The 25,063-nt window shown below is 37.9% G+C and overlaps 1 protein-coding gene across 5 annotated transcripts; it reads right to left on the bottom strand.

The window, feature by feature from the left end:
- Positions 1–285: 285 nt before the first annotated feature.
- On the bottom strand, positions 286–18,731 carry trim3b (tripartite motif containing 3b). Of its 5 annotated transcripts, XM_055208476.2 has the most exons (13): positions 18,504–18,731; positions 11,229–11,410; positions 10,773–11,013; positions 10,100–10,251; positions 8,261–8,441; positions 7,385–8,117; positions 7,181–7,284; positions 6,934–7,101; positions 6,681–6,849; positions 4,758–4,817; positions 2,444–2,514; positions 2,214–2,354; positions 286–1,818 (listed from the first exon to the last, which is right to left on the bottom strand). In XM_055208476.2, exons 2-13 carry the CDS (start codon positions 11,372–11,374, stop codon positions 1,666–1,668), a joined length of 2,319 nt encoding a protein of 772 aa, XP_055064451.1. In that variant the 5' UTR covers positions 11,375–11,410; positions 18,504–18,731; the 3' UTR covers positions 286–1,665. The 5 variants fall into 5 exon arrangements, 4 of the variants coding, with proteins under 4 accessions (XP_055064451.1, XP_055064453.1, XP_055064450.1 ...); XM_055208478.2 differs by lacking the exon at positions 4,758–4,817; XM_055208475.2 differs by lacking the exon at positions 18,504–18,731 and having other exon boundaries at positions 10,737–11,013; positions 11,229–11,374.
- Positions 18,732–25,063: the final 6,332 nt, after the last annotated feature.

Consider the following 25,063-nt stretch of genomic DNA (forward strand, 5'->3'; position numbering starts at 1 on the left):
TACTCGACTTCGTTGAGTTTCGTGATGCATGCTATACACCTTTCAGTATGCATGTACATTAAAAAAACAGACTTTTTATTCCTTGCATTTAATTAAAAATTTTGTAATGTACAAATAAAACAAAAAATGTTACATTTTAGAAAATATTTAATTAGAAATATAAACATCATCTTATCTCACGTGGCATGACGGGCATAATTATAGGTCATTGCGGGCCAACTTTGGCCCACGGGCCCTAGTTTGGGCACCTCTGGTTTAGATCTTAGATAAAAAAAAAAAACAAAGTTTGGATTTCAAATAATTTGTATTTACAGTTTTATTTCAAACTGCAATAACTGACCAGTAAAATGAACACACGGTTGATCCTTCATGTGTTACATAGGTACGCGATTTATCCATGAAGCACATTTACTAAATCATCTGTCCAAGCACTAAGTCATGCATTGGATTGAGTTACAGAAGCAATATATAGAATATATGTTTTTTTGGTTAATACATCTCTTAATTTACAACCTGGCAATCAATAAATCTCTCATCTAAACCCCAAAAAAGTATTTAGACTGCTGGTAAAATCATTGGTAACATGCAAAAATGTTTTCTGCACCGATATGAATACATACGTTTACAGTTTCAACTGTAATTTACCTTTCAGAAACCTTGTACAGTATTACATAAGATTACATGATGTCACATCATATTCAAGAGACACAAATTCACCAAATTAAAGGGGAAATTTTGAAATCATTAGGTGGTGATGGTGTAGTACATTAAAACAAATGACTCAGGAATACATTTGTGTACAAAACCATAAAAAAATAAATAAATGACGCACAACCTATAATACTGACGCACAACATTTGTTGTCACACTGTGAACACAATGATAGACGCATCTGAATGATATGTACAAAGAAGAATATATAAGTCAATATATTTAATCATCTTTTAAACATTAAAAACCAGAGAGGCAATATACATGAAATAATTGGATTCGACAAAAATTCTCTTTTTAGGTTTAATTTCATCTCACTACGTAACGTAGACTTGTGCTTTAGAAAAATAAATAATTTGGAATGGAAAATAAAAATGTCCTTTTTGGCTCCTTTATAGTTTATTGGTTTGATCTTTAAAAAAAGAGCACACATCAGTGATACGTACTGTATGTGCTGTGCTTTTGATATCTGATCCATAGGTTTAGACAGCTTGGGCATAATCAAATCTCAGTGGTAAATGCTGTCATAGTCAAGAAGCCAGTGTCATTTACAGGTTACATACACCAAATATGTTTATATCTACAAAATTTGTATATTTACAAATGTAGGACATATAACAAATAACTAAATTCACAATTTTTGTGTTGCAGTCATGGGATGTAGTCAGTATCGTTATGAGAAGGGAAATGACTTTACGGACAGGTTTAAGACAAATATGATATACAGTATACTTGTACTTACACAATGGTTTCCATCAAGGATCTGTGCTCATTATGGTTTCTGTTATGTACAATCAACATTCTCTGTTTAGTATAGAAGTCTTTATTTGGAAAGTGAAAATCAGTAGATTGAAGAAAAGTGCTTTAATTCATTCGGTTTCTCCTCTATGGTTTGATTGAGGATTTCACTGATATGAAGAAGTTCTGAAGAAGTTGGCAGATGTGCACTATGCATTACTGCAGGTACCTGTAGACCTTAAAGCAATGGTTACCAGAGTCAGCCACCACAACATGACCCTCAGAAGTCAAAGCCAGGCCCTGTGGCCCATATAAAGGATCTGCACTTGTGTTGATGTAGGAGAGAAATGAACCTGAGCTGTCAAACACCTGAAATGAAAACAAGAAGATAAAGAAAGTGATTTTTTAAAAAATGTTACACTCTAAAAAATGCTGGGTTGTTTTTAACCCATGGCTGGGTAAATATGGACAGAACACACCCACCATTGGGTAATTTTGGCCCAATATTTGTGTCCAATATTTACCCATCCATGGGTTAAAAACAACCCAGCTTTTCTTAGTGTACAGAATTGCTTAAATTCAATTTTTATCCCACGGCTTGAATGCAAAATGTATCTATTTAAGAAGGAAATTTGAATGTGAGATCATGGGAAAGTTTTTGATTGGACAAAAATCTGTTTGGTGCAACATGAGTCATCAATATTTTAAATAGCTTTTCCAGAAGGAGACTGAGTAAAAAAGGGGTGTTTAGAGAGCCTGTATACCTGTATTCGGCTGTTTCCCCAGTCTGCTACGATGATGTTTCCGTTAACATCCACAGCGACCCCTGTAGGGGCATTAAACTGGCCATTTCCCTCTCCATGGGAGCCAAATTTAAACAAGAACTCCCCATCTGCGCTGTAGACCTAAGAAGAAAAACACTTAGTGTGATATAAAAACTCTTATGTATTACTTGGCACCCTAAATAATCTATACAAGTATGTGGCACACTTACCTTGACAGAGTGGTTATGGAAATCTGTCACCACAATTTCATTTTTGTTGTTGACAGCAACAAAGTGTGGGCCTGAACGGGGATAAAGAAAAATGATATAAGGATGGAGAGTTAAAGGAAAACACCACAGTTTTTCAATATTTTACTGTCTTTACCTCAACCTAGACGAACCAACACATACCCATCTTTCTTCAATGCGTGCACCTCATCTTTGTACAGCACGTCGTGAACGCGCCAGCACCCAGCCCAGCCCCACCCACTCCCCAGGATCCAAACAGGGATGCACCCAGAGGCCACCTGCGCAGAGGTCAAAGTGCTGCAAACTAAGTGCTCATTATAGTTCTCAATTTTTATCCGCTTTAAAAAATTGCCACGTTCATTTTGTGCCACCATACTTACTCGTGTAACTACTCATGTAACAGTCTTTAAATAGGGAAAATATGCAAGTGTTTGGTGGCTTCTAAATTCATCCCTGTTTGGATCCCATGGAATGAATGGTGCCAGGCCAAATGCCAACACATTCACGACGTGCTGCACAAAGCTAAGTCAACGCATTAAACAAAGATAGGTATGTATTTATTTGTCCAAGATGAGGTCAGAACATAGTAAAATATTGAAAAACGGTGGTGTTTTCCTTTAAGAGATTATCTAGACTAGAGTGAGAGAGAGAGAGAGCGGTAGAAGATGAATAGGTGGAGAACAGATGATGTGGTGTGATGTAAAAATCTGAGTTAAAGACCCCACAGGTAATAAGATAGATCACATAGTCTTATGTATATTGAAGCCGCCTTCTTTATCAATGGACAGATGATCCATTAGATTTGTGCTTCTGAATGGCCAATAAAGCATAAAGCTGTAAAGCAAATGCTCTTTAGTTCAGTTCTAGAATAAAGCTGATTTGTGTAATTTCTTTTCGCATCTTAAAATACTTTTTCCTATTCAGCTTAATATGCAAAGATTATAATGAAGCAATTCATATGCTGATTTTCCCGAAACATAAAGACCAACAATCTCATGATAATTTATATAAACTTGTAGTCTTTTCAACATTTTAGTACGATTATTTGGTCCTAGTGACGTTGGGTTTAGGAAACATACGTTTTGGACGATTTATCATACAAATTTATTTTATCATACAAAATATAATAATGCACGTGCCTTGTCGCGGTTAAGCGACTCGGTGGAACTTAACTTCCGGTCTCTGTTCAATGGTCTGACAAGTGGCTAAACTTAAAGGCGGGGTGCATAAATTTTGAAAAACACTTTGGAAAAGGGAGTCGGGCTGAGTACCAAAACACACTTGTAGCCAATCAGCAGTTAGGGGCGTGTCTACTAACCAACATCGTTGCCTGAGGTGCGTATGTGTGGGGCGGGTCTATCAAAAAAAGGTCCAGATTCTATTGGGGTAGGGGAGTGTTTGTTTAGGTGATTTCAAATATCACCAATGGCTTTCAGAGATCATGCACCCCGCCTTTAACTTCTGGAACAAATACCTTATCGAAAATAACAAATGTTTTGGTTTCCTAAAGATGATGGGAGAAGGCGATTACGGATCACCGCTATGTGATGGGAGGTTTGGCAGCTATCTGTAGTTGTATACATTATATAGCACACATTTTACACAGTAACGTTAGCTCAGTGTGGTTTTTGATATAAGGTAATCTAATGGTTGTTTATTTGGTTTGTTATCAGAAAAAAAACTCTAAAAGGGCTCCATTGTTATTAAATCTATACAGGGTTTAAAGGAAGTTACGTTTGTTCCACAAAAGCCGTTTGTTTATGTTGTTACTGCTCAAACGGTCTATATTTTTATTTTCTACAAGGTATTTGTCTCAGGAGTTAGTTTAGTCACTAGGCAGACTGATAAAAAACGGAAGTTACCTTCGCACCAGCGTGTGTACGATGAAACCGCTTATGGCCATTTCTCAAATGAAATGCTGCATCCTCCCGAGGATATGCATACATCATCAAGCCTGGTTTATTTCAGTTAACCGAGCATTACATTTGCAAGTCATTACAACAATTTACAATTAACTAAGAATAATAGTCAACGTTATAATTGTTAATATTCTAAATTTGAGGAACAGCCTTCATTTGCAATTTCGTTATGTGGCATAACGATGCTGAAATGACACCCTTCAGCTTTATTATTTGACTACATTTCAGTTCATTTCCACAATCACAGCATTATATAGTTATTTCTCTTAGTTCAATATAAAAAGCATGTTTAATTTTGATAATATCTATCGTTTTATAGTCAATTTTATAAAAAGTAAATCCCCACAGTCTGGGATGAGAATTCATTCAATACTTACTGAAAGCAGGGCCAGATTTACTAAACCTTTGCCCCAGTGCATACTTTGCCCTAAATCTGTCTAAAAAAGGAATGGGAAAACACAGACAAGGGTAAGCAAATAAACACAAAAGGGGTTTCCTTAAAATAAAGCACTTCAGTATCATCTGAAGAGGAGCAAGCAAGGATCCATTTCTAAGTGCAGGCATAAAACCAAGGGAATTACAATGCACATTTTAATCCAAGACACATCTGTTTGTCAGCCAAAAGCCTGCAAGCCACATGCACTTGCTTAATGGAGGTTAGTAAATGTGTCCATCCATATACACTGCAAAAAAATGACTTTCTTATCCAGTATTTTTGTCTTGTTTTCAGTAGAAACATCCAAAAGTTGTTAAATCAAGATGTATTTTCTTGATGAGCAAAATGACCTAAGAAAATAAGTCTAGTTTTTAGTAAAAAAAAATAGACCATTTAAGTGAATTTGTGCTTAAAACAAGCAAAAATATCTGCCAATGGGGTTAGAAAAATATGGAGCCCCTAAGGCGACATGGAGCAAAAATTAAACAAAGTTTAGTTTTGTGAAACTATCACGTGCGCACGTGAAACTATCGAGTGTGCACGTGAAACTATCGAGTGTGCACATGAAACTATCGTGTTTAATTTCGTGTGCGCACGTGAAACTATCGAGTGTGCACGTGAAACTATCGTGTTTAATTTCGCGTGCGCACGTGAAACTAACGAGTGCGCACATGAAAGTTTTGCTTTCACGAAACTTTTAAAAAAAATTCTGCACATGAAGGTTTCGCGTGAGCACACGAAAGCCCCACGCGAGCACACGAAACCAAACCCTAGATCCTCTACTCCAATGTCACCTTAGGGGCTAGGTAGAAAAAAATCTTGAAATAAGATTTTTATTTTTCTTAAACACTCAATTTTTTCACCATATTGGCAGATATTTTAGCTTGTTTTAAGCACAAATTTACAGAGCCCCTAAGGTGACATTGGAGCAAAAAATCCAAAGTTTAGTTTCATGTGCCCACGCGAAACCCCCATGTGCCCACGCGAAACCTTCATGTGCAGAATTAATTTTTAAAGTTTAGTTTTGCGTGCTTCACGCGATAGTTTCAAGTGCGCACGCAAAGCTAAACTTTATTTAATTTTTTCTCCATGTCCCCTTAGGGGCTCCATACAAATTCACTTAAATTTTATAATTTTTGTCTAAAAACTAGAAACTTCTTGCTCATCAAGAAAATGGATCTTGATTTAAGAACTTTTAGATATTTCTATTGAAAACAAAACAAAAATAACAAGTAAGAAAGTCATTTTTGCTCTGTAGTAAAAGTAAAACAAAACAGCAAAGTGGAAAGTAATGGATGAAATATAAAAAGCATGACTGTCAGTCTTAATAATATGCTTATACATGCATGCATGCATGGGCTTTTGTTATTTATCATAACAGGCAGATGCAACTTAAAATTAACTTATAGGCTAACTGAAACACAGGAGCAGATAAATGCAAAGAGATGAATTTACATTGCTTTACACTGGAACTGAAGCCTGGGTAAATCTGGCCATTTCTGTATTATTAACCATACACAGACTGATCTATGAGCAGTGTGTTTGTCCTCCCAGAATGCTTTATCACTCTTCTTCATAATGTGCTGCAATTTACATACAGACACATTAAGTATTTAAACAGGATTTTCTATAAACTCGTATTTACAGTGTTGATCCATGATGACATTTATAGTACAAAATGAATTTCTGAGGTGAACAAATGGGGCATGAATATTGAGAAGAGACGTTAGATGACAAGCAAATCACAACACACAATGCTTGACTTGAGTCTTCAGTTTATGTTAACATTTCTGCAACACTGCAAAACATTCGTACATGTTAAGGTTAACATTTGACTTAATTAATGTTGGACGTATTATTCTACCTGCGAACTGCCTGTCTGAAGTCCCTCTGGCTCCAAACTTGGTAACTAGTTTGCCATTAGACTGAAAGATAAAAACGCAGCAGGCTTTGTTATCCACTGCGATGATATGACCGTTCCTGTCCACGGCTACACCTTTGGGTCCCATCAGACGTCCAGCACCGATCTTATTCTGCATTGTGGGCACGGAAATGAAGAAAGGGAATGTTACAATATGATATACTGGATGTGAGAGATAATGGGATAGAAACATCACCTTGAATTTCCCATCAGGAGAGAAGATGCTGATCCATCTGTTATCGTAGTCGGCTACTATAATGTCTCCATTTGTGTCGACCGCCACCCCTGTCGGCCTTTGCAGTTGACCCGGGGAGCGACCTCTGACCCCAAAGCGTGCTTTAAACAGGCCATCATTTGTAAACACCTTTATAAAGAAACAATAGATTATGCCATAATAAGTACTAATTGGTTTAAAAAAAAAATCACATCATTTATTAATATACCTGTATACATTGGTTGTTGCTGTCTGCTACAATGACCCTCCCACTGCTGGAGGCAGAGATACCTTGTAAATTAGTGAACTCTCCCTTCTCTCTCCCACGAGAGCCTGAGGGGTCAGAAAAAAATTTGAGGAAATACATCACTAAAATAACCGTTTCTTATGTTTGTGTTTTTTTACATTTTAAAAATCTTTAAGTTTTTCTTACCCACTCTGTGAATCAACTCATCCTCGATAGGGTTTTCTTTTTTTTTGGTGGTGCTGTACATGCTTGAGGGTCTTCGTACTGCCTTCTGTCTGATGTGTCCTCCTGTGCCACTGGGTGATTTGACTCTTCTCTTCACGTCATCCGGAGACTGGGGCATGTCGGACAGCTTTATCGCCCGTAGCCTGAACGGGCTGCCCCTCACAGGTTGTCCGTACAGCATCAGAGAAAACGAGTACTCTCCTTCGCTCTTTAGCACGTACCCTACTTCGTACGTTCCGTTTTTATTGTCCACAATCTCCGCCTCCGTCGCCTGAGCTCCGTCCTGTCCCGTAATTTCCGCCCGGAGCACGGCGTTGCCAGTTCGCACAAGTTCCCCGTCCTTATCCTTTGTTGTAACTGTCACTGTCACGTGTTGTCCCACAAGGGCGTGTCTGAGGCCCTCTCCCGTTGCCACGCTTGTGTGTCCCACTGCGCTTGTGGTCAGCAGAACGCCCAGGTTCTGGATGGAACGGCGTAGGCCTTCGGTTTCTATCTGGCAGTCCAGGTGGGCGTTCTCGTGCGGTCTTTCTGGGAAATCGTGGCAGGCGAGGGCGCTCACCCGCTCACTCATCTGCTTCTGGACCAGCAGGACTTCAGTGGCGCTGCCATGATTCAAGGCCTGCTCTGTGAAACTGCAGCTGCTCTGGATGTGCTCTTTGCCCTGCAGAAGGGAAGATAACTGCGCCTGGAGTACCTGCAGAAACATGGCATAAAAAAGTGTTCCTGTAGCTAGCAACGTTTCACACATGCTGATGAAAAGTTTACATTAAATGATCTGCAAGTCATTCTGGGTACAAGCATCAGCCATAAATGTAAAAGTAAATTAATTTAAGTGACCTTCTGTTTGGTGCTACAGATGTTCTCCAGGTCGGTGATGAGCGCTGCTTTACGTTGATGCAATGCCTTTTCTAGCTCCTCAAACGTCACATTGATGTCATTGACGCCTTCATTTTTCCTCTCTGTAAGCTGTTTCGAGATTTCAGTCATGAGTTCGATGGCCGCTGTTAGCTGGGGCAGTCTGGCCAATATAAGGTATGAAAAATTAAGAATGAAAGGTATATACAATTTTTTTTTTACTTTATTCAAAACGCTTTCCCCATAACAATATAAGTAGTACTTGCACCGTACACTCACATGATATAAGACTGCTGTCATATCTGTAACCTAATAAAAAAATTTCACATGCTGTTTTTTTACATAGAGCGGGTCAATATATGGCCCTGTCCCAAATGGCGCACTTCATGTGGACTTTCGGTCTCTTGGCCTTAAATTGCGCATGCTCATTTAGTCTACGAGTCCGTAGGGTGTCCTATCTGTCCTTTTTAAGTCTGAAGTGTGCTCATCAGCGCCCCCTTTGCACCCTTGATTCGGTCGCACTGCAGCAGGCTTCACGCACTTTACCAATCCAGAAGTCCTTGCGAAAGAGCAATCAGAGCAATCAGACGACGGAAAAGAGGAGTTCACACTGATGGACAACTTCCCTTCCTATTTCCGGGTGACGCTCGAGTCTGTCCGAAAATACGACTCCGGTGCGCCCTCATGGACTCACATCAAGGGTCCCTAAGGTCTGCACTACATGATGTCATCAAAGTGTGGACTTTGAGGAAGTCCACAAGTCCGAAGTGTGCCATTTGGGCCTATGATGGATTTTTGTAGGCTAACCCGGAAGTTAGCTGGACATTGGTTCCCTCGCAAAAAAGCCCATTCATTTTTCCATAGATCTTTGGAATATTGCAAAAAAATAAGATCGGTGTTTATCAAATGTTTCTGATACTTACACGTTTTGTCTAACAAGTTAATCTTCACAGATAAATACAAATTATATGAATTTAGAAATGTAAATGCGTTTACAAAAAAAGCTGAATTTTGACTCTAAAATTCATAAAAGTTGTCATAATCTGTGAAGACTTGTTGGACAAAATGTGCAAGTGTCATAAACTTTTGTTAAACCACAGAGATAATTTTTTGCGATAATCCAAAAGTCTATGAAAAATGAATGGGGAATCAGTCCCGCTAACTTACGAGCCTACAAAAACACATCATCCCCACTGCAAAAAATGACGTTCTTACTTAGTATTTTTGTTTTGTTTTTAGTATAAATATCTAAAAATTCTTAAAATAAGATGCTTTTTCTTGATAAGCAAAATGACCTAAGAAAATAACTCTAGTTTCTAGACAAAAATATATAATTTAAGTGAATTTGTGCTTAAAACTCTAATTTTTGCTCCAAAATATCTGCCAATGGGGTGAGACCTTTTTTAAAATAAGTTTTCCTTTTTCTTAAACACTTAATTCAAGCAAAATTTCTCTCACCACATTGGCAGACATTTTTGCTTGTTTTAAACACAAAATTACTTAAATTGTATATTTTTTGTCTAGAAACTAGACTTATTTTCTTAGGTCATTTTTCCCATTAAGAAAATACATCTTGATTTAAGATTTTTTAGATAGTTCTACTGAAAACAAGACAAAAATACTAAGTAAGAAAGTCATTTTTTGCAGTGCCTGCGGCGTTACCAGAAACGTTTTGCAGCTACATTATTTTATGTAATTTGCAATATTTAGTAAAAGTAATAAGAAGCAATAAAATAAGAAGCAATGTGAAATGTGTAATTATTAAAACCTCACAAAAGTGAACTGTATATAACAGCTGACTGGTACAAAGAGCATGTGTACCTATTCCGAATAGCATCTAGTTGGATTTTAAGTGCTGCTTTGTGCTGTTCTAACACATCCCGCAGAGGAACCGTCACATGTTCCCGGTGTTCCCCCTCCGTGCACTCCAGGCACATGGCCGTCTCGCACGATTCGCAGTAAAACTCCATCACCTACAGAGGGCAACAGTGAGTAACTAATTCATACAGAAAACTAACAGATTACTGATGTACACTAAGAGGCCTTAACACACTTTGATGAGAAAGTTCTAGCATTTTTTGTACGAGACAAAAGCAGACCAGCAGCTTCTAAAAATGTAAAAACCTAATTATTTTTCATGTGCTATGCTGAATCATTTAAAATGATTTCTATGCCTCAATAAATATTTATATATATTGAACAAGACTATGCAGGACTTGTTTTCATTAATAAATCCGATGACTGTGATATTGGAAGCTGTGGACTTTAAAAGCCTTAGTGCTTAAGGCTACAAGCATAACGTCAAGAGTCCTTGTAGCTTTCAAAAGGTTAATGTGTCTATGTATTAAGAGACATAAAAGATTCAGCATGAACCGGTTCTCTCGATGCAAATCGTAAAATTAGCTGATCTTTGCATATCCTGAGAATTACAACCTCCTAAACTTGTTTCTTCTCTCACCTTTCCATATGTTATTTCAGGTGAAGAGAGGCTAACCTTGCCCTCGTGATTGGGACAGGAGAGCGGTTTCCCTGCAGCCGCTGCGCTGACCGACTCTAGTACACTGCAGGCCTCGGGTCGGGAACATTCGGGGTCTCTCTGCAGGACCTCCATTAGGTTTGTGATAAAGAAGTTATTCTGCAGCGCTGCTACACCTTTCTCCGGTAAGATGGAGGTCTGTCGACACACGGGGCAGGAGAGCGTGAGGGATTGAGGAGGAATGTAGTTCTGTAAACACCTGGAAGAGAAAAAAGATGGAGAGATACAAAAGCACCCTTTTAACACACAACACCTAGATACAAAATACCACAATCATCTCATCCGGTCATCTGCACAGAGGAAAAACATTCGTGAATACTAAGCTTACTCTTTACAGTAACCACAATTGGTTTAAATAACCCAAAAGGCTTAAAGTAAAAGTATGATTTATAAAAAACATTCTTTAGTACAGACCTTTCACAGAAGGTGTGTAGGCAGGGCAGGACTTTGGGGTTGTGGTAGTGATCCAGACAAATACTGCACACCAGGAACTGCTTGTCTATCTGCCGGACAACTGGGCTTGTGCGGCCAGTCTCGAACTTTGCCATGGTGACAGACATTCACAGAGAGGGACGGGTGCCGGGACACACCTTAACCTGAAATAAAGACATTTACAAACATCTTACCATATAGAAACAACAATGTAATGTTACAAAATGATGATCATGTTGAAGGTGTGACCATGTTTGGTAGCATGGTTTTTGCGATTACATTTAGTGCCACAGATATTACACACTTTTAAAGGAAAATGTTAAACATCTCTTGAACACAAATAAACATTAATTTTTGTAGCTAAGCAGATATGGGGCACCATTGACTTCTATAGTAGTAGAAAAAAATAATATTATGGAAGTCAGTGATGTCCCAGATCTGTTTGGTTACAAACATTTTTTTAATAGCTTTATTTTGAATTTTTTTTGTAACCAAGCAGATCTGGGGCACCATTGACTTCCATAGTAGAAATTATTTTATTTAAAAATATTAAATTATTTTATTTAAAAATATTTTTTAATAGCTTTATTTTGAATTTTTTTGTAACCAAGCAGATCTGGGGCACCATTAGTAGAAAAAATTATATTATAGAAGAAGTCAATGGTTTCCCAGATCTGTTTGGTTACAAAATTTTTTTTTAATAGCTTTATTTTGAAAAATGTTTGTAACCAAGCAGATATGGGGCACCATTGACTTCCATAGTAGAAAAAAATAATATTAAAGAAGTCATTGGTGTCCCAGATCTGTAGTTTTTTAATAGCTATATTTTGAAAAATTTTGTAACCAAGCAGATCTGGGAAACCATTGACTTCTATAATATAATTTTTTTTTAATAGCTTTATTTTGAAAAATGTTTGTAACCAAGCAGATCTGGGGAACCATTGACTTCCATAGTAGAAGAAAAAATATTATAGAAGTCAGCGGTGTCCCAGATCTGTTTGGTTACAAACATTTTTTAAATAGCTTTATTTTGAAAAATTTTTGTAACCAAGCAGATCTGGGGCACCATTGACTTTCATAGTAGAAAAAATTATATTATAGAAGAAGTCAATGGTTTCCCAGATCTGTTTGGTTACAAACATTTTTTAATAGCTTTATTTTGAAAAATGTTTGTAACCAAGCAGATATGGGGCACCATTGACTTCCATAGTAGAAAAAAATAATATTAAAGAAGTCATTGGTGTCCCAGATCTGTAGTTTTTTAATAGCTATATTTTGAAAAATTTTGTAACCAAGCAGATCTGGGGCACCATTAGTAGAAATTATTTTTATTTAAAAATATAATTTTTTTCCTTAGTAGAAGAAAAAATATTATAGAAGTCAATGGTGTCCCAGATCTGTTTGGTTACAAACATTTTTTAAATAGCTTTATTTTGAAAAATGTTTGTAACCAAGCAGATCTGGGGCACCATTGACTTTCATAGTAGAAAAAATTATATTATAGAAGAAGTCAATGGTTTCCCAGATCTGTTTGGTTACAAACATTTTTAAATAGCTTTATTTTAAAAAAATGTTTGTAACCAAGCAGATCTGGGGCACCAGTGAGCTCCATAGTAGACAAAATAATATGAAAGAATTCAATGGTATCCCAGATCTGTAGTTTTTTAATAGCTTTATTTTGAAAAATGTTTGTACCCAAGCAGATCTGGGGCACCATTGACTTCCATAGTAGAAAAAAATAATATTATAGAAAAAAATAATATTATAGAAGTCAATGGTGTCCCAGATCAGTTTGGTTATAAACATTTTTTTAATAGCTTTATTTTGAAAAATGTTTGTAAACAAGCAGATCTGGGGCACCAGTGAGTTCCACAGTAGAAAAAAATAATATTATAGAAGTCAATGGTGTCCCAGATCAGTTTGGTTACAAAATATTTTTTAATAGCTTTATTTTTGGGTAAACGTTCCCTTTAACTTTAAAGCTAAAATTAAATTTTCATTGCTTTAAATCCTTACCAACAATGGTTTTTCGTAAAATTTTGATCAGTCTCTGTCTTGATTGGTATTAATTCTACATAGACCTTTTTTGCTTAACAAAACACACAAGCAGGTTTTAAAAGAAAACAGATCTGGGCTGGATCTAGTACAGTCACGCTTATGAGAAGAAACAAGCAGAAACTAACCTAATTCTTGTCCCTCAAATTCAAACCATACAAAATCTTTTTTAATCTTGAGAATGAATGAAAAGTTCAAAATGTGACCACAGGCTACCAGCCAGTATAAAGAGACTTACATTCATAACACAGTCCTATAGTTTAAACTAAGTCCAGCCCGCATACATAAAATGATTCCTGTTTCTAGCTTCAGGCACAACATTTAACATCAGCAGGATTAAACTGTGAGTGTGGGACAGCAGAACAACTAAAAAATCAACAACATTAAAACTGAGAGATACGTGTTATGCATATAAAACACTACATGTTATAAGTAGCAAGCAAAACATTGGATTACCTAGTGAATGGAAATAAACATTAGCAGTCATCATGCCACTTTTCCAAATGAGCTGCAACAACAGCAGATCAACAGATATAGACAATAATGATATAAGGAAATTAGCTAAGGCTCTACCCATTACACACTTTTATACTGTGAGAGAAGAGAGGGGTATAAGCTGTAAAATGTTTGAGGTTAGACAGGCAGATGTCTACATAAAAAAACTAAATGAGAAAAATATTTTCATAATCCGTAATTTTCCTGCAGAAGATCATAAACCAGCCAGGAAAGGTTAACTATATCTTTGTACAATTTTCAATATTTTGTAATAGTATTTCTTACAGTATTTCACGCATGATAAGGCAAAGCATTTGACACACTGTAATCCACAGCATAGCTAACATTATTGGAAACATAATTTAATACTCCATGACTAATCTTTAGCTAAATAATTTTGATGGTTTTGTACAATGGCAGTTCCATAACATGTATGATACAGGCTGCTGACTTTTTGCCTCGCTGCCTCATGATGAGGCAATGACTTCGGCAGCATGAAGGCAGCTCCGGGAAAAGGATTCGAACAGCCTTCATAGACAGCGTAATGGAATTCTGTTTAGAATATAAACACCTTTGTGATAACTAATCCCATATTTAAAAATCTGGAAGCCAACTGAAGCCAAATTCGCACAGACTATCCAAAATTGGACAATATGAGTCTCGATTTCAGCTGCGAAATTCAGATGGTAGGGTCAGAATTTGGCATAAACAACATGAAAGCATGGATCCATCCTGCCTTGTTTCAACTGTTCAGGCTGGTGGTGGTGGTGTAATGGTGTCTGGGATATTTTCTTGCCACATTGGGACCCTTAGAACCAACTGACCATTGTTTAAACATCATAACCTACCTGGCTATTATTGCTAACCATGATATCAGTTTTATGACCACAGTGGTTTACCCATCTTCTGATGGCTACATCCAGCAGGATAATGCACCATGCCACAAAGATGAAATCATCTCAAGCTGATTTGAACGTGACAATGAGTTCACTGTACCCCAGTCACCAGATCTCAATCCAATAGAGCACCTTTGGGATGTGGTGGAATGGGAGATTCGCTTCATAGTAGGGGTGCATCGTAAATGCTGATATACACTTATAATACGTGGTCAGTAAGTCCTTATCGATCTGAAATCACTGTTCGTTTTAGTCGTTTAAACATGTATTTGAAAAAGCACCACTCGTCAAACATAATCATTATACATATTCTTTACTATCATGAAAATAGCTGAAATGGTTTGAAGAACAGCAACATAAATATATCCTTAAGCCATTTCCTGGAGCTGCGTGTCATAGCTGCGTGTGTATGGTTCTTCGTCTGCAGCGCATATTTAGTTTCTGGACGAGAGCGCCCTCTGGCTTTTGGATGTAGAAGCATTTTACCGTAATTCATTGAGAAGCATAGCAAGCATCATCAGCCGATATATCGGTGCACCCCTACTTCATAGATGTGCAGCCATCAAATCTGCAGCAACAGCATGATGCTATCATGTCAATATAGACCAAAATATCTGAGGAACATTTCCAACACCTTATTGAATCTATGCTACAAAGAATTAAAGGAACACTCAAAAATCTCATTATCCAGCTACCCTAGAGTTAAATATTTAATTTGTACCCTTAGTAACTTTTAATAGCAGGGGACTATTTTTGGGCACTGTGTAATATCATTGCGCCTCCTGCAGCCATGTTGCGTCGGCAACGTCCTTGATTATTGCGCCGGAATGAAAGTGTAGTTCCTAGCCATCTGCTTAGAAAATCACAACTTTTAATTTTCCGTCGGTCTTAGTACACGATGTAACTACACAAGAGTCAAGTTTTAAATGGGAAAAATATCGAAACTCTTTGGTTATTTTTGAGCACGATGCTAATGGTCTAATCAGATTCAATGGATTATTCTAAGCTATGCTAAAAAAGTGGTACAGCCAGACCCAGAGATCGGCTGAATGGATTCCAAAACGGTAAAGTTATTTTCAAAAAAAGTGGAGTGTTCCTTTAAGGCCGTTCTGAAAGCAAAAAGGGACCAAACCAGTAATAGCAAGGTGTACCTAATACAGTCTACTTTATCAATTAGTATACATTTAATCCTAAATAAATTTACAATTGACATAAAATTAGGGTTGGGCATAGATTAATCTAGAATCTAGATTAACCTCATACAAAATAAAAGTAATTTTTTGCATAACACACTGTCAGAAAAAAGGTACAAAGTTGTTCCTTTTTCTGTCGCTGAGGTGGTACCCTAAAAGGTACCTTTTTGGACCTTTATGGGTATAAAACACATTGAAATGTTGTACCATGGGGTACAATATTATACTCTAAGGACCATGAATTAATTGTTTTATCAACTGGCTAGTTATCCTCCAGACAGTGACGGACCATGTCTTTCTCTCATTTCGGCCATGTGGCGCGCGTGCCCGCTCGCAGTGTGAAGCGCGTCCACGTTATTCTCAGAGATGCACTTGACGGCCTTTTGTGCAGCGAAATTTTTTTGGACGATCTAGATAAGGTGGTCGGGTTTCCCAGCTTAGGAGGGCCGCCCGAACTGAAAAGTGCTGTGGGAAACCCTGGTGTATATATATATATATATATTTATTTATATTTTTATATATTCTATATTATATATAAATAAAAAAACGATATATAAATAAAAAAAATCTTAAATGTATATATATGTGTGTGTGTGTGTGTTTAAATATACATAATATGTATACACAGCACAAACTCATATATTATGCAAAAATACTTTTATTTTGTATGAGATTAATCTAGATTAATCTATGCCCAGCCCTACATAAAATTATTGTTAAAAATTTAATATGTTTACTTAATTAAGGGGGAACATAAATTATAACATCTTGCCTGACTCCGAATCAACATTCATACATCATACAAATGCACAAAATAAGGCCACTAATTTTGGAAAGCGTCTCTGTTTCATCAACATTTCAGTGTCCACTGACCGTGTTGTGACACCAGTCATATGTCTCTGTTTACTCCAGTGCTTCTGGTCTCAGGACAGTTTTAATAACACATACAGCTTATTTGAGGCTACATGGTCGTGTAGGCTATGGTCACATGAGAAACTTAAACATGGTTGATATAAATTCTCTCTAATCCACTTCCCTAAACCCCCTTTACCATCTCCGATTTGATGTGTTGATGTACACTGTCTATATTTAGACTGGTGTCTCACTAGGGTAAGCTAAATAAGGGGTCACGTCCAGGAGCACATAGCTAAGATTCTTGTAGCAACACAAGAAAGAGGAGTCAGAAATACTGACAGCAGGTATCTGGGCTTACAGCTTCAATTACGTCATTACAAACTGACATTTATGCATTTGGTAGATGCTTTTATCCAAAGTCACTTACAGTGCATTCAATCTTTACATTTCTTTGGTGTTCCCAGGGATCAAACCCATGACCTATGCACTGCTAACTACCAGAGCTGTTACGCGTAATACACAGCTGTCATGGTAATGTATGCACATTCAATTAAAAATAATTGCTAGAATATTTATAAACAGAGGATTAAGTGCTCCGAAATGAGAAGCACTCCTAAAAATAAGTTGTTGAGTAGGGCACAACACACACTCAGCTAATCTGAATCCACCTTTCCCACTAAAATCTGTGTGGGTCAGGTCTGGGGTCAGAATCCCTGACCCAGATAAGAGTCTGCGGCGCAATTGACAAAGCAAACACTGTGTCATTGTTTAAAAAAAAGATCCCAACAACAATCAGCGATTGTTCATCCAGCCTCTTACAAAATTATCCCACAATGCACTCCCACACGTCACCGTGTGCATGACACTTGTGTATACAGACAGAAAAAAATTCAAAACACTCTCAAAGCTCATATAACGGATGCTGACATCCCTAATTTTTAGATGGTGAGCATTTACACCTAAACATATAAAACTTTTTCGTTTAACAATGAGTGTTCCTGTATAGCTCAGTGGTAGAGCATTGCGTTATCAGGGCAAAGGTCATAGGTTTGAATCCAGGAAACACACATACTAATAAAAATGTATACCTTGTAATGCACTGTAAGTTGCTATGGATAAAATATTTTAACTTTAAGAACAACATAAAAAAGTATCAATCTTAGGTCTTTCCAAACCTGTATGACTTTCTTTCTTTTGCGAAACACAAAAGAAGTTGTTTAGAAAAATGCTTGTAACCAAACAACACTGGCCCATTGATTTTCATTATATTCAAAATATCTACAAGGAAAGAATAAAAGGTGACTGACATGAGGGTGAATAATTAATAAAAGTTTATTCATGGGTGAACTATCCCTTTAACAAAGCACTTGTGTTTTGAGGAATAATAACTGGTCAATAGCCGGTCCATGTTTTCCAAAAAGTATCTGTTAGCTAAGTTGTTGTTCAAAACAGTTAATAACCAGCATGCACCAGCTATCGTTTTCCAAAACATGGTTTCGAGTTGAGCTCCCCGCTAACCATGTTGGTAAATCAGGCTGGCCAGTAAAACCAGGAACATGACACTAAGCAAAGTAACAGAAGGACCACTCCTAAACCTCAGACCGAGTCTGACAAACTGTCGTAGGAAGGAAACAGTAAAGAAACACAAAAGCATTCTTCTCTTTCATAGTACCAACCGTTCACTCCTCCGATGAGCTCACAAAACATACAATCATGCTCATTCACGTGCACACGAATAGAAAGACAAGTGTAACTGCACTTACACGAGTACAAAGGCAGAGTAGTAAAGGGTTCTCATCTCATTCCTGCAGGTTCCATTATTGCTCTCTTTGCTGAGATTTCACCATGGCCTAGTGTTGTATCCCAAATCCCTTTTTTATATCTCTTGCCCCCTTTCCAAATGAATACACTGCTGCTGTCCCCCTCCTCCTTTCTCTTCTTTTCCCTCGCTCACTCGGCTCCAACGCCTAGTTCAAGCGCTCTGCCTGAGAGCAGCAGCTGTGATGTCACAAAGGGGCGGCTGACTCACTGCAAACCACTCCCAGTGTGATACATCATTGGTTGATGCTGAACGCACAAGTTGTGACTCCTCCCACAAACTTTGCTGGGATAGGCTGCTGACTATAATCTTTTCAAAGGCATGGATTGCCTCAGAGGAGAACAATTCTTTACTGACAGTTTGGGTGGGTTGGGAAAGGGAGAGGATTTAAGTACTGATTTAGGGACAGAAAAGTTGTTTTGGAGTTACAGTGTTTTTGAAAGGTTTAGAAAGCACATTAAAACCCAGCTAAAGTCATTTAATCATCCTGCATAATGTAAAGGCCATTGTGTGAAATATAACTCTTATGAATATCTTTAATACTGTCTAAATAAGATCATGACAAGGATTGAAATGGAGTAAAATAAATGAATAAAATTAAACTTTGCTGCTATTTTAATATTGGATAAAACACTTTAGCCTGGACTTTACAGACGGGGTCACAAACAGAAAAATGTTTACTGAAAGTAAGCGTGTCTATTATATTAATAGACTCAAAAGTGCTTAAAATGCATTTTAAAGTAAAAGTAAGAAGAAACACAAAAAGTATTTGTTCTGTCATCAAAAAGATGTGGTGTTCAATCATTATATATACACTCACCTAAAGGATTATTAGGAACACCTGTTCAATTTCTCATTAATGCAATTATCTAATCAACCAATCACATGGCAGTTGCTTCAGTGCATTTAGGGTGGTGGTCCGGGTCAAGACAATCTCCTGAACTCCAAACTGAATGTCAGAATGGGAAAGAAAGGTGATTTAAGCAATTTTGAGCGTGGCATGGTTGTTGTTTCCAGACAGGATTTCACAATCTGCTCAGTTACTGGGATTTTCACGCACAACCATTTCTAGGGTTTACAAAGAATTGTGTGAAAAGGGAAAAACATCCAGTATGCGGCAGTCCTGTGGGCGAAAATGCCTTGTTGATGCTAGAGGTCAGAGGAGAATGTGCCGACTGATTCAAGCTGATAGAAGAGCAACTTTGACTGAAATGATGGCCTACAACAGCAGAAGACCCAACCGGGTACCACTCATCTCCACTACAAATAGGAAAAAGAGGCTACAATTTGCACAAGCTCACCAAAATTGGACATTTGAAGACTGGAAAAATGTTGCCTGGTATGATGAGTCTCGATTTCTGTTGAGACATTCAGATGGTAGAGTCAGAATTTGGCGTAAACAGAATGAGAACATGGATCCATCATGCCTTGTTACCACTGTGCAGGCTGGGGGGTGGTGGTGTAATGGTGTGGGGCATGTTTTCTTGGCACACTTTAGGCCCCTTAGTGCCAATTGGGCATCGCTTAAATGCCACAGCCTACCTGAGCATTGTTTCTGACCATGTCCATCCCTTTATGACCACCATGTACCCATCCTCTGATGGCTACTTCCAGCAGGATAATGCACCATGTCACAAAGCTCGAATCATTTCAAATTGGTTTCTTGAACATGACAATGAGTTCACTGTACTAAAATGGACCCCAAAGTCACCAGATCTCAACCCAATAGAGCATCTTTGGGATGTGGTGGAACGGGAGCTTCGTGCCCTGGATGTGCATCCCACAAATCTCTATCAACTTCAAGATGCTATCCTATCAAAATTTCTAAAGAATGCTTTCAGCACCTTGTTGAATCAATGCCATGTAGAATTAAGGCAGTTCTGAAGGCGAAAGGGTCAAACACAGTATTATAATGGTGTTCCTAATAATCCTTAAGGTGAGTGTACACCGATCAGCCATAACATTATGACCACCTACCTAATATTGTGTAGGTCCCCCTTCTGTCACCAAAACAGCCCTGACCCAAAACCAGCATTCACTTTTTTAGCATTTCACCACTTTTCCTTCCTTGGACTACTTTGATAGGTACTGACCACTGCAGACCGGGAACACCCCATAAGAGCTGCACTTTTGGAGATGCTCTGACCCAATCTTCTAGCCATCACAATTTGGCCCCTTGTCAAAGTCGCTCAGATAATTTTTCCTGCTTGTAAAGTCCAATTTATAGTCATGCATTTTTTAAAGACAAGTGTAGTTAATGTGTTAGAAGCAGGAAATATGGGCAAGCATTAGGATCTGAGCGTCTGATAGCAAGGTCTATGGAGTCCATGCCTCGATGGGTCAGGGCTGTTTTGGTGGCAAAAGGGGGACCTATACAATATTAGGCAAGTGGTCAAGTGGTGAATGAACTCGAAAGTTAATCTCATTTAGCACCGGAAATGATCCCAATTTTGCCAGCTTGTGCGCTGACACTCATACAAAGCCTTTAACAGTTGCTTAGTATTGCTTGGGTTATATAACATATGATGTCATCACTTCTGGGTGGAGTGACTAAAGATTGTAGGAACATGAATTTCAATGTTTTTCAGGAAAAATCTATCAGATAAGCAAGATCAAATATCAAAATATGCAGGCACACCCAGGTAAAAAAGTAGTATAAGTATAAAATAAGTATGATTTATTTAAAGAGTATTTAATATGTACTTTTTAAAAGTATACTTTTAGTGTATGCACAAAGTGTACTTAAACATAACTATAATTTGCGCTGCAATGCATTTTATACTGTATTTCCATTAGAATGGCGATACAATGCAATTGTACCGTAAGTGTGCTTAATTGCTCATGAATCTTGATTTTTTAGTAGTGTATTTTAGTGCACTTGAAGTTTAAAAAAAGTTGTTCCATTTAGTATACTATTTACACTTGAAGTGTAGTCATAAATAGATGTTAAGTTGAAGTTAATACATCATTGAATACACTCAACTATACTTGGATTTGACGGAAATAGTACAAAATGTAGAAAATATAGTATATTTTTAATAGAATTATCTCTCTTTTCACCTGGGCATGTATTTGTGCATTTATTTATTAAACATTATACAATGAAATCTGGAAGGACAATTTAATCTCTCGGCAGAGCAGGTGGAGATTAAACAGAAAATAACAGTTGATGGTTAATCTGAAAGGACTGACTCTGATTCCTCTTATGATACACGGCTTTCAAATAAAATCCACACATTTCACTAGTGCCACTGTTTTGCACCAATACACAATGCAGATACAGACGTACATAAAATACGTTTTGCATAAGTATCTCATTCTACTTCCTAAAACAACAATTGTGTGCTTAGGGATTTGGCACAACAAATTTGGCTCTTCATTGTATTACTTATTATTCTTTAATAGTTTTTATATATTTCATATTTAGTTATATATTATAGATTAATTTGATTCTTCCTATTATTATATTCTACTTTTCATTTCTGTTGTTAAGTCTTGTTTTGATGTTGTAATGTTTCACAAGTAGATATGGATTTCCAATAGTCGCCATCTCAAGGCTCTTTATTCTATTTTAAATCACTTTATCTTCTGCTGTTCTTTGTATTCATCTTTATATCTGCATTGTGTGTTGACTCACAACAGAGTTTACTATCTTGGAGTAACAGACTCTGGTGGTGAGAGAGATCTTAAATTGGATCTGTGGCATCTAACAATTTTTGATGTACCTATAGTTGGAATTTTATTAAAATGTGTCAGCAAACCGAACCAACCATCTTAAGAGACATCCAATTTAAAATCTTGAAAGCACATCCGCTTCTACTCGTTGACCTACCAAACAGCTTTACCGTACTTCAGCTGTCAAGAGTTTAGAAATTATGTACATAAATCTTAATCAGAGCTTAACTGACTGCGCTCACTAAAAACAGCAAGGAACTGTGGGATTTCTACAAGTTTCACTCTGAGAAAACTACTTTACAAAGTGACGTCCAATATATATTTTTTAATTAACAGCTAAACCCCACCAGCTAAAGTCATTTTATTGTGATTTACTGTGAGTTGAAACAGTGGCATTTGCTTTAGATGTTGTATATGAGGGCCATGCAATATCTAAGACATAAGTGCTCCTATTGCAATTCAAGCGTAATTGAAGTTTATTGATGCATGCATTCATTAATCTTTACATAAAGTGTATATAAGATAGTATGTCTAATCCACTTTGCACAGATGAAGCCCCAGGCACTGTGTCCGGTTATGTAATACAACATGTCAGTGCAATCATAGAGAGGGAGAGAAAGTCCCGCCGCAGGAAACATGACTCAACAGAATGCTGTCAGGATACTGCAGGGCACAGCAGAGATTCAAGTGAGAGAGGATGGGGAGAAAGTTACATAGATCTTGGCCTATCTATTTTGGCATCTTGTATTTGTCATTGTAGGGATTACGTGGTTCAAAAGAATTCAAACACTGCACGTTCCTAAGGTGGCGTCACATCGATGAACTTTTTATTGCTGAGAGGTGTTTTTATAGCTCTGGGATATTTACATTTATGTGTTTGGCAGATGCTTTTGTTCAAAGCGACATGCATTCTTTCAAAGTCTACATTTTATCAGGATGTGTGTCCCCTGGGACCTGAACCCAAAACCTTTGCAATGCACACAATCCTCTACCAATTGAGCTACTGGAACAACAACAGGGATGTAATTGAGTATTTAGTTACATTTCACATGTCCTTAGACGGAGGGGCTCAGGTTAATCAAATGACCATCTGAATAAGCTGTCACTTGCTGGATCGGGCCGGTGCATCACCTTCACATACAGTAAGTGTATAATTTGCATGTTTTGAAGCCTTGCCAAATGAAATATTTAAGCAAAGATGACGCGAAAGAAATTTCAATACGTCACTTACGCGCTGTTTGAGAAGTTTCAGAGTGTGCCAGATTTATACGCATCTTGACGTAGTAAATAATACATAACAATCACTAGAAAAACCTAATAGTGAAAGCCAATTCGAATAAATCAAATCAGTCCAACATTGGGTTTCGACATCAGCCCGACGTTGGGTTTTGACGTCAGCTCGACGTTGGGTTTTGACATCAGCCCGACGTTAGGTTTTGACGTCAGCCCGACGTTAGGTTTTGACGTCAGCCCGACGTTAGGTTTTGACGTCAGCCCGACATTGGGTTTTGACGTCAGCCCGACATTGGGTTTTGACGTCAGTCCGACCTTGGGTTAGGACGTCAGCCCGATGTTGGGTTTTGATGTCAGCCCGACGTTGGATTAGGACGTCAGCCCGATGTTAGGTTTTGACGTCAGCCCGACATTGGGTTTTGACGTCAGCCCGACATTGGGTTTTGACGTCAGTCCGACCTTGGGTTAGGACGTCAGCCCGATGTTGGGTTTTGATGTCAGCCCGACGTTGGATTAGGACGTCAGCCCGACGTTAGGTTTTGACGTCAGCCCGACATTGGGTTTTGACGTCAGTCTGACCTTGGGTTAGGACAGTGTTTCCCAATCCTGGTCCTCGAGCACCCCCTCCCAGAAAGTTTTAGATGTCTCCTTATTTAAAACACCTGATTTAACTTATTAGCCTCCTTCCAAAATGGAAAACATGTCTCCCTAACAAGCTGATGAGTTAAATCAGGTGTATTAAATAAGGAGACATCTAAAACATTATGGGAGGGGGGTGCTCGAGGACCAGGATTGGGAAACACTGGGTTAGGACGTCAGCCCGACGTTGGGTTAGGACGTCACCCAGACGTTGGGTTTTGACGTCATCCTGACGGCTTGTTAGGACGTCAGTTGGACGGTGGGTAAGGACGTAAAGTCGAAGTTGGGTTTTGATGTCAGGCCGATGTTGGGTTTTTTGACGTCAGGCCGACATTGGGTTTTGACATCATCCTGACGGCTTGTTAGGACATCAGTTGGACGGCGGGTAAGGACGTAAGGTCAAAGTTGGATTTTGACGTCAGGCCGATGTTGGTTTTTGACCTCAGTCCGGCGTTGGGTTTTGACATCAAAGGATAAAGGATACATTTGTGATAGATAAATATTTATGACAGGTTCTTTTCATGTAAGAACGACGTTGGATTTTGAAGTCAGGCCGACGTTGGGTTTTTGACGCCAGGCCAGAGTTGGGTTTTGATAGAAATAGTCTGAACAACTAGAACACAGTATATTTTACATTTTACAGCAACAGGAAACAGTTGTGATAGATACAGATTTAAATAACATGTATTATTCACTGAAAATCATAAACTGAAATCAGCTGTGGTCACCATTCATTGTATGCAAAACGTTTACATAGAAAAAAAGCAGCTTAGAAATTCTGTTATAATTTTTTATTTCTGTTGTGTTGAACAGACACACATTGGGGTTCTTGGTTTTTAAACGTCAAACTGACAATGTGTTTTGACGTTAGGGTAAGGGTGACGTCAGGCTGACGTTGGGTTTTGACGTCATCTCAACATTGGGTTTTGTTGTCAGCACGATGTTGGATTAGGACGT

This window comes from Misgurnus anguillicaudatus, chromosome 12 (assembly GCF_027580225.2).
Source record: "Misgurnus anguillicaudatus chromosome 12, ASM2758022v2, whole genome shotgun sequence".
NCBI lineage: Eukaryota > Metazoa > Chordata > Actinopteri > Cypriniformes > Cobitidae > Misgurnus > Misgurnus anguillicaudatus.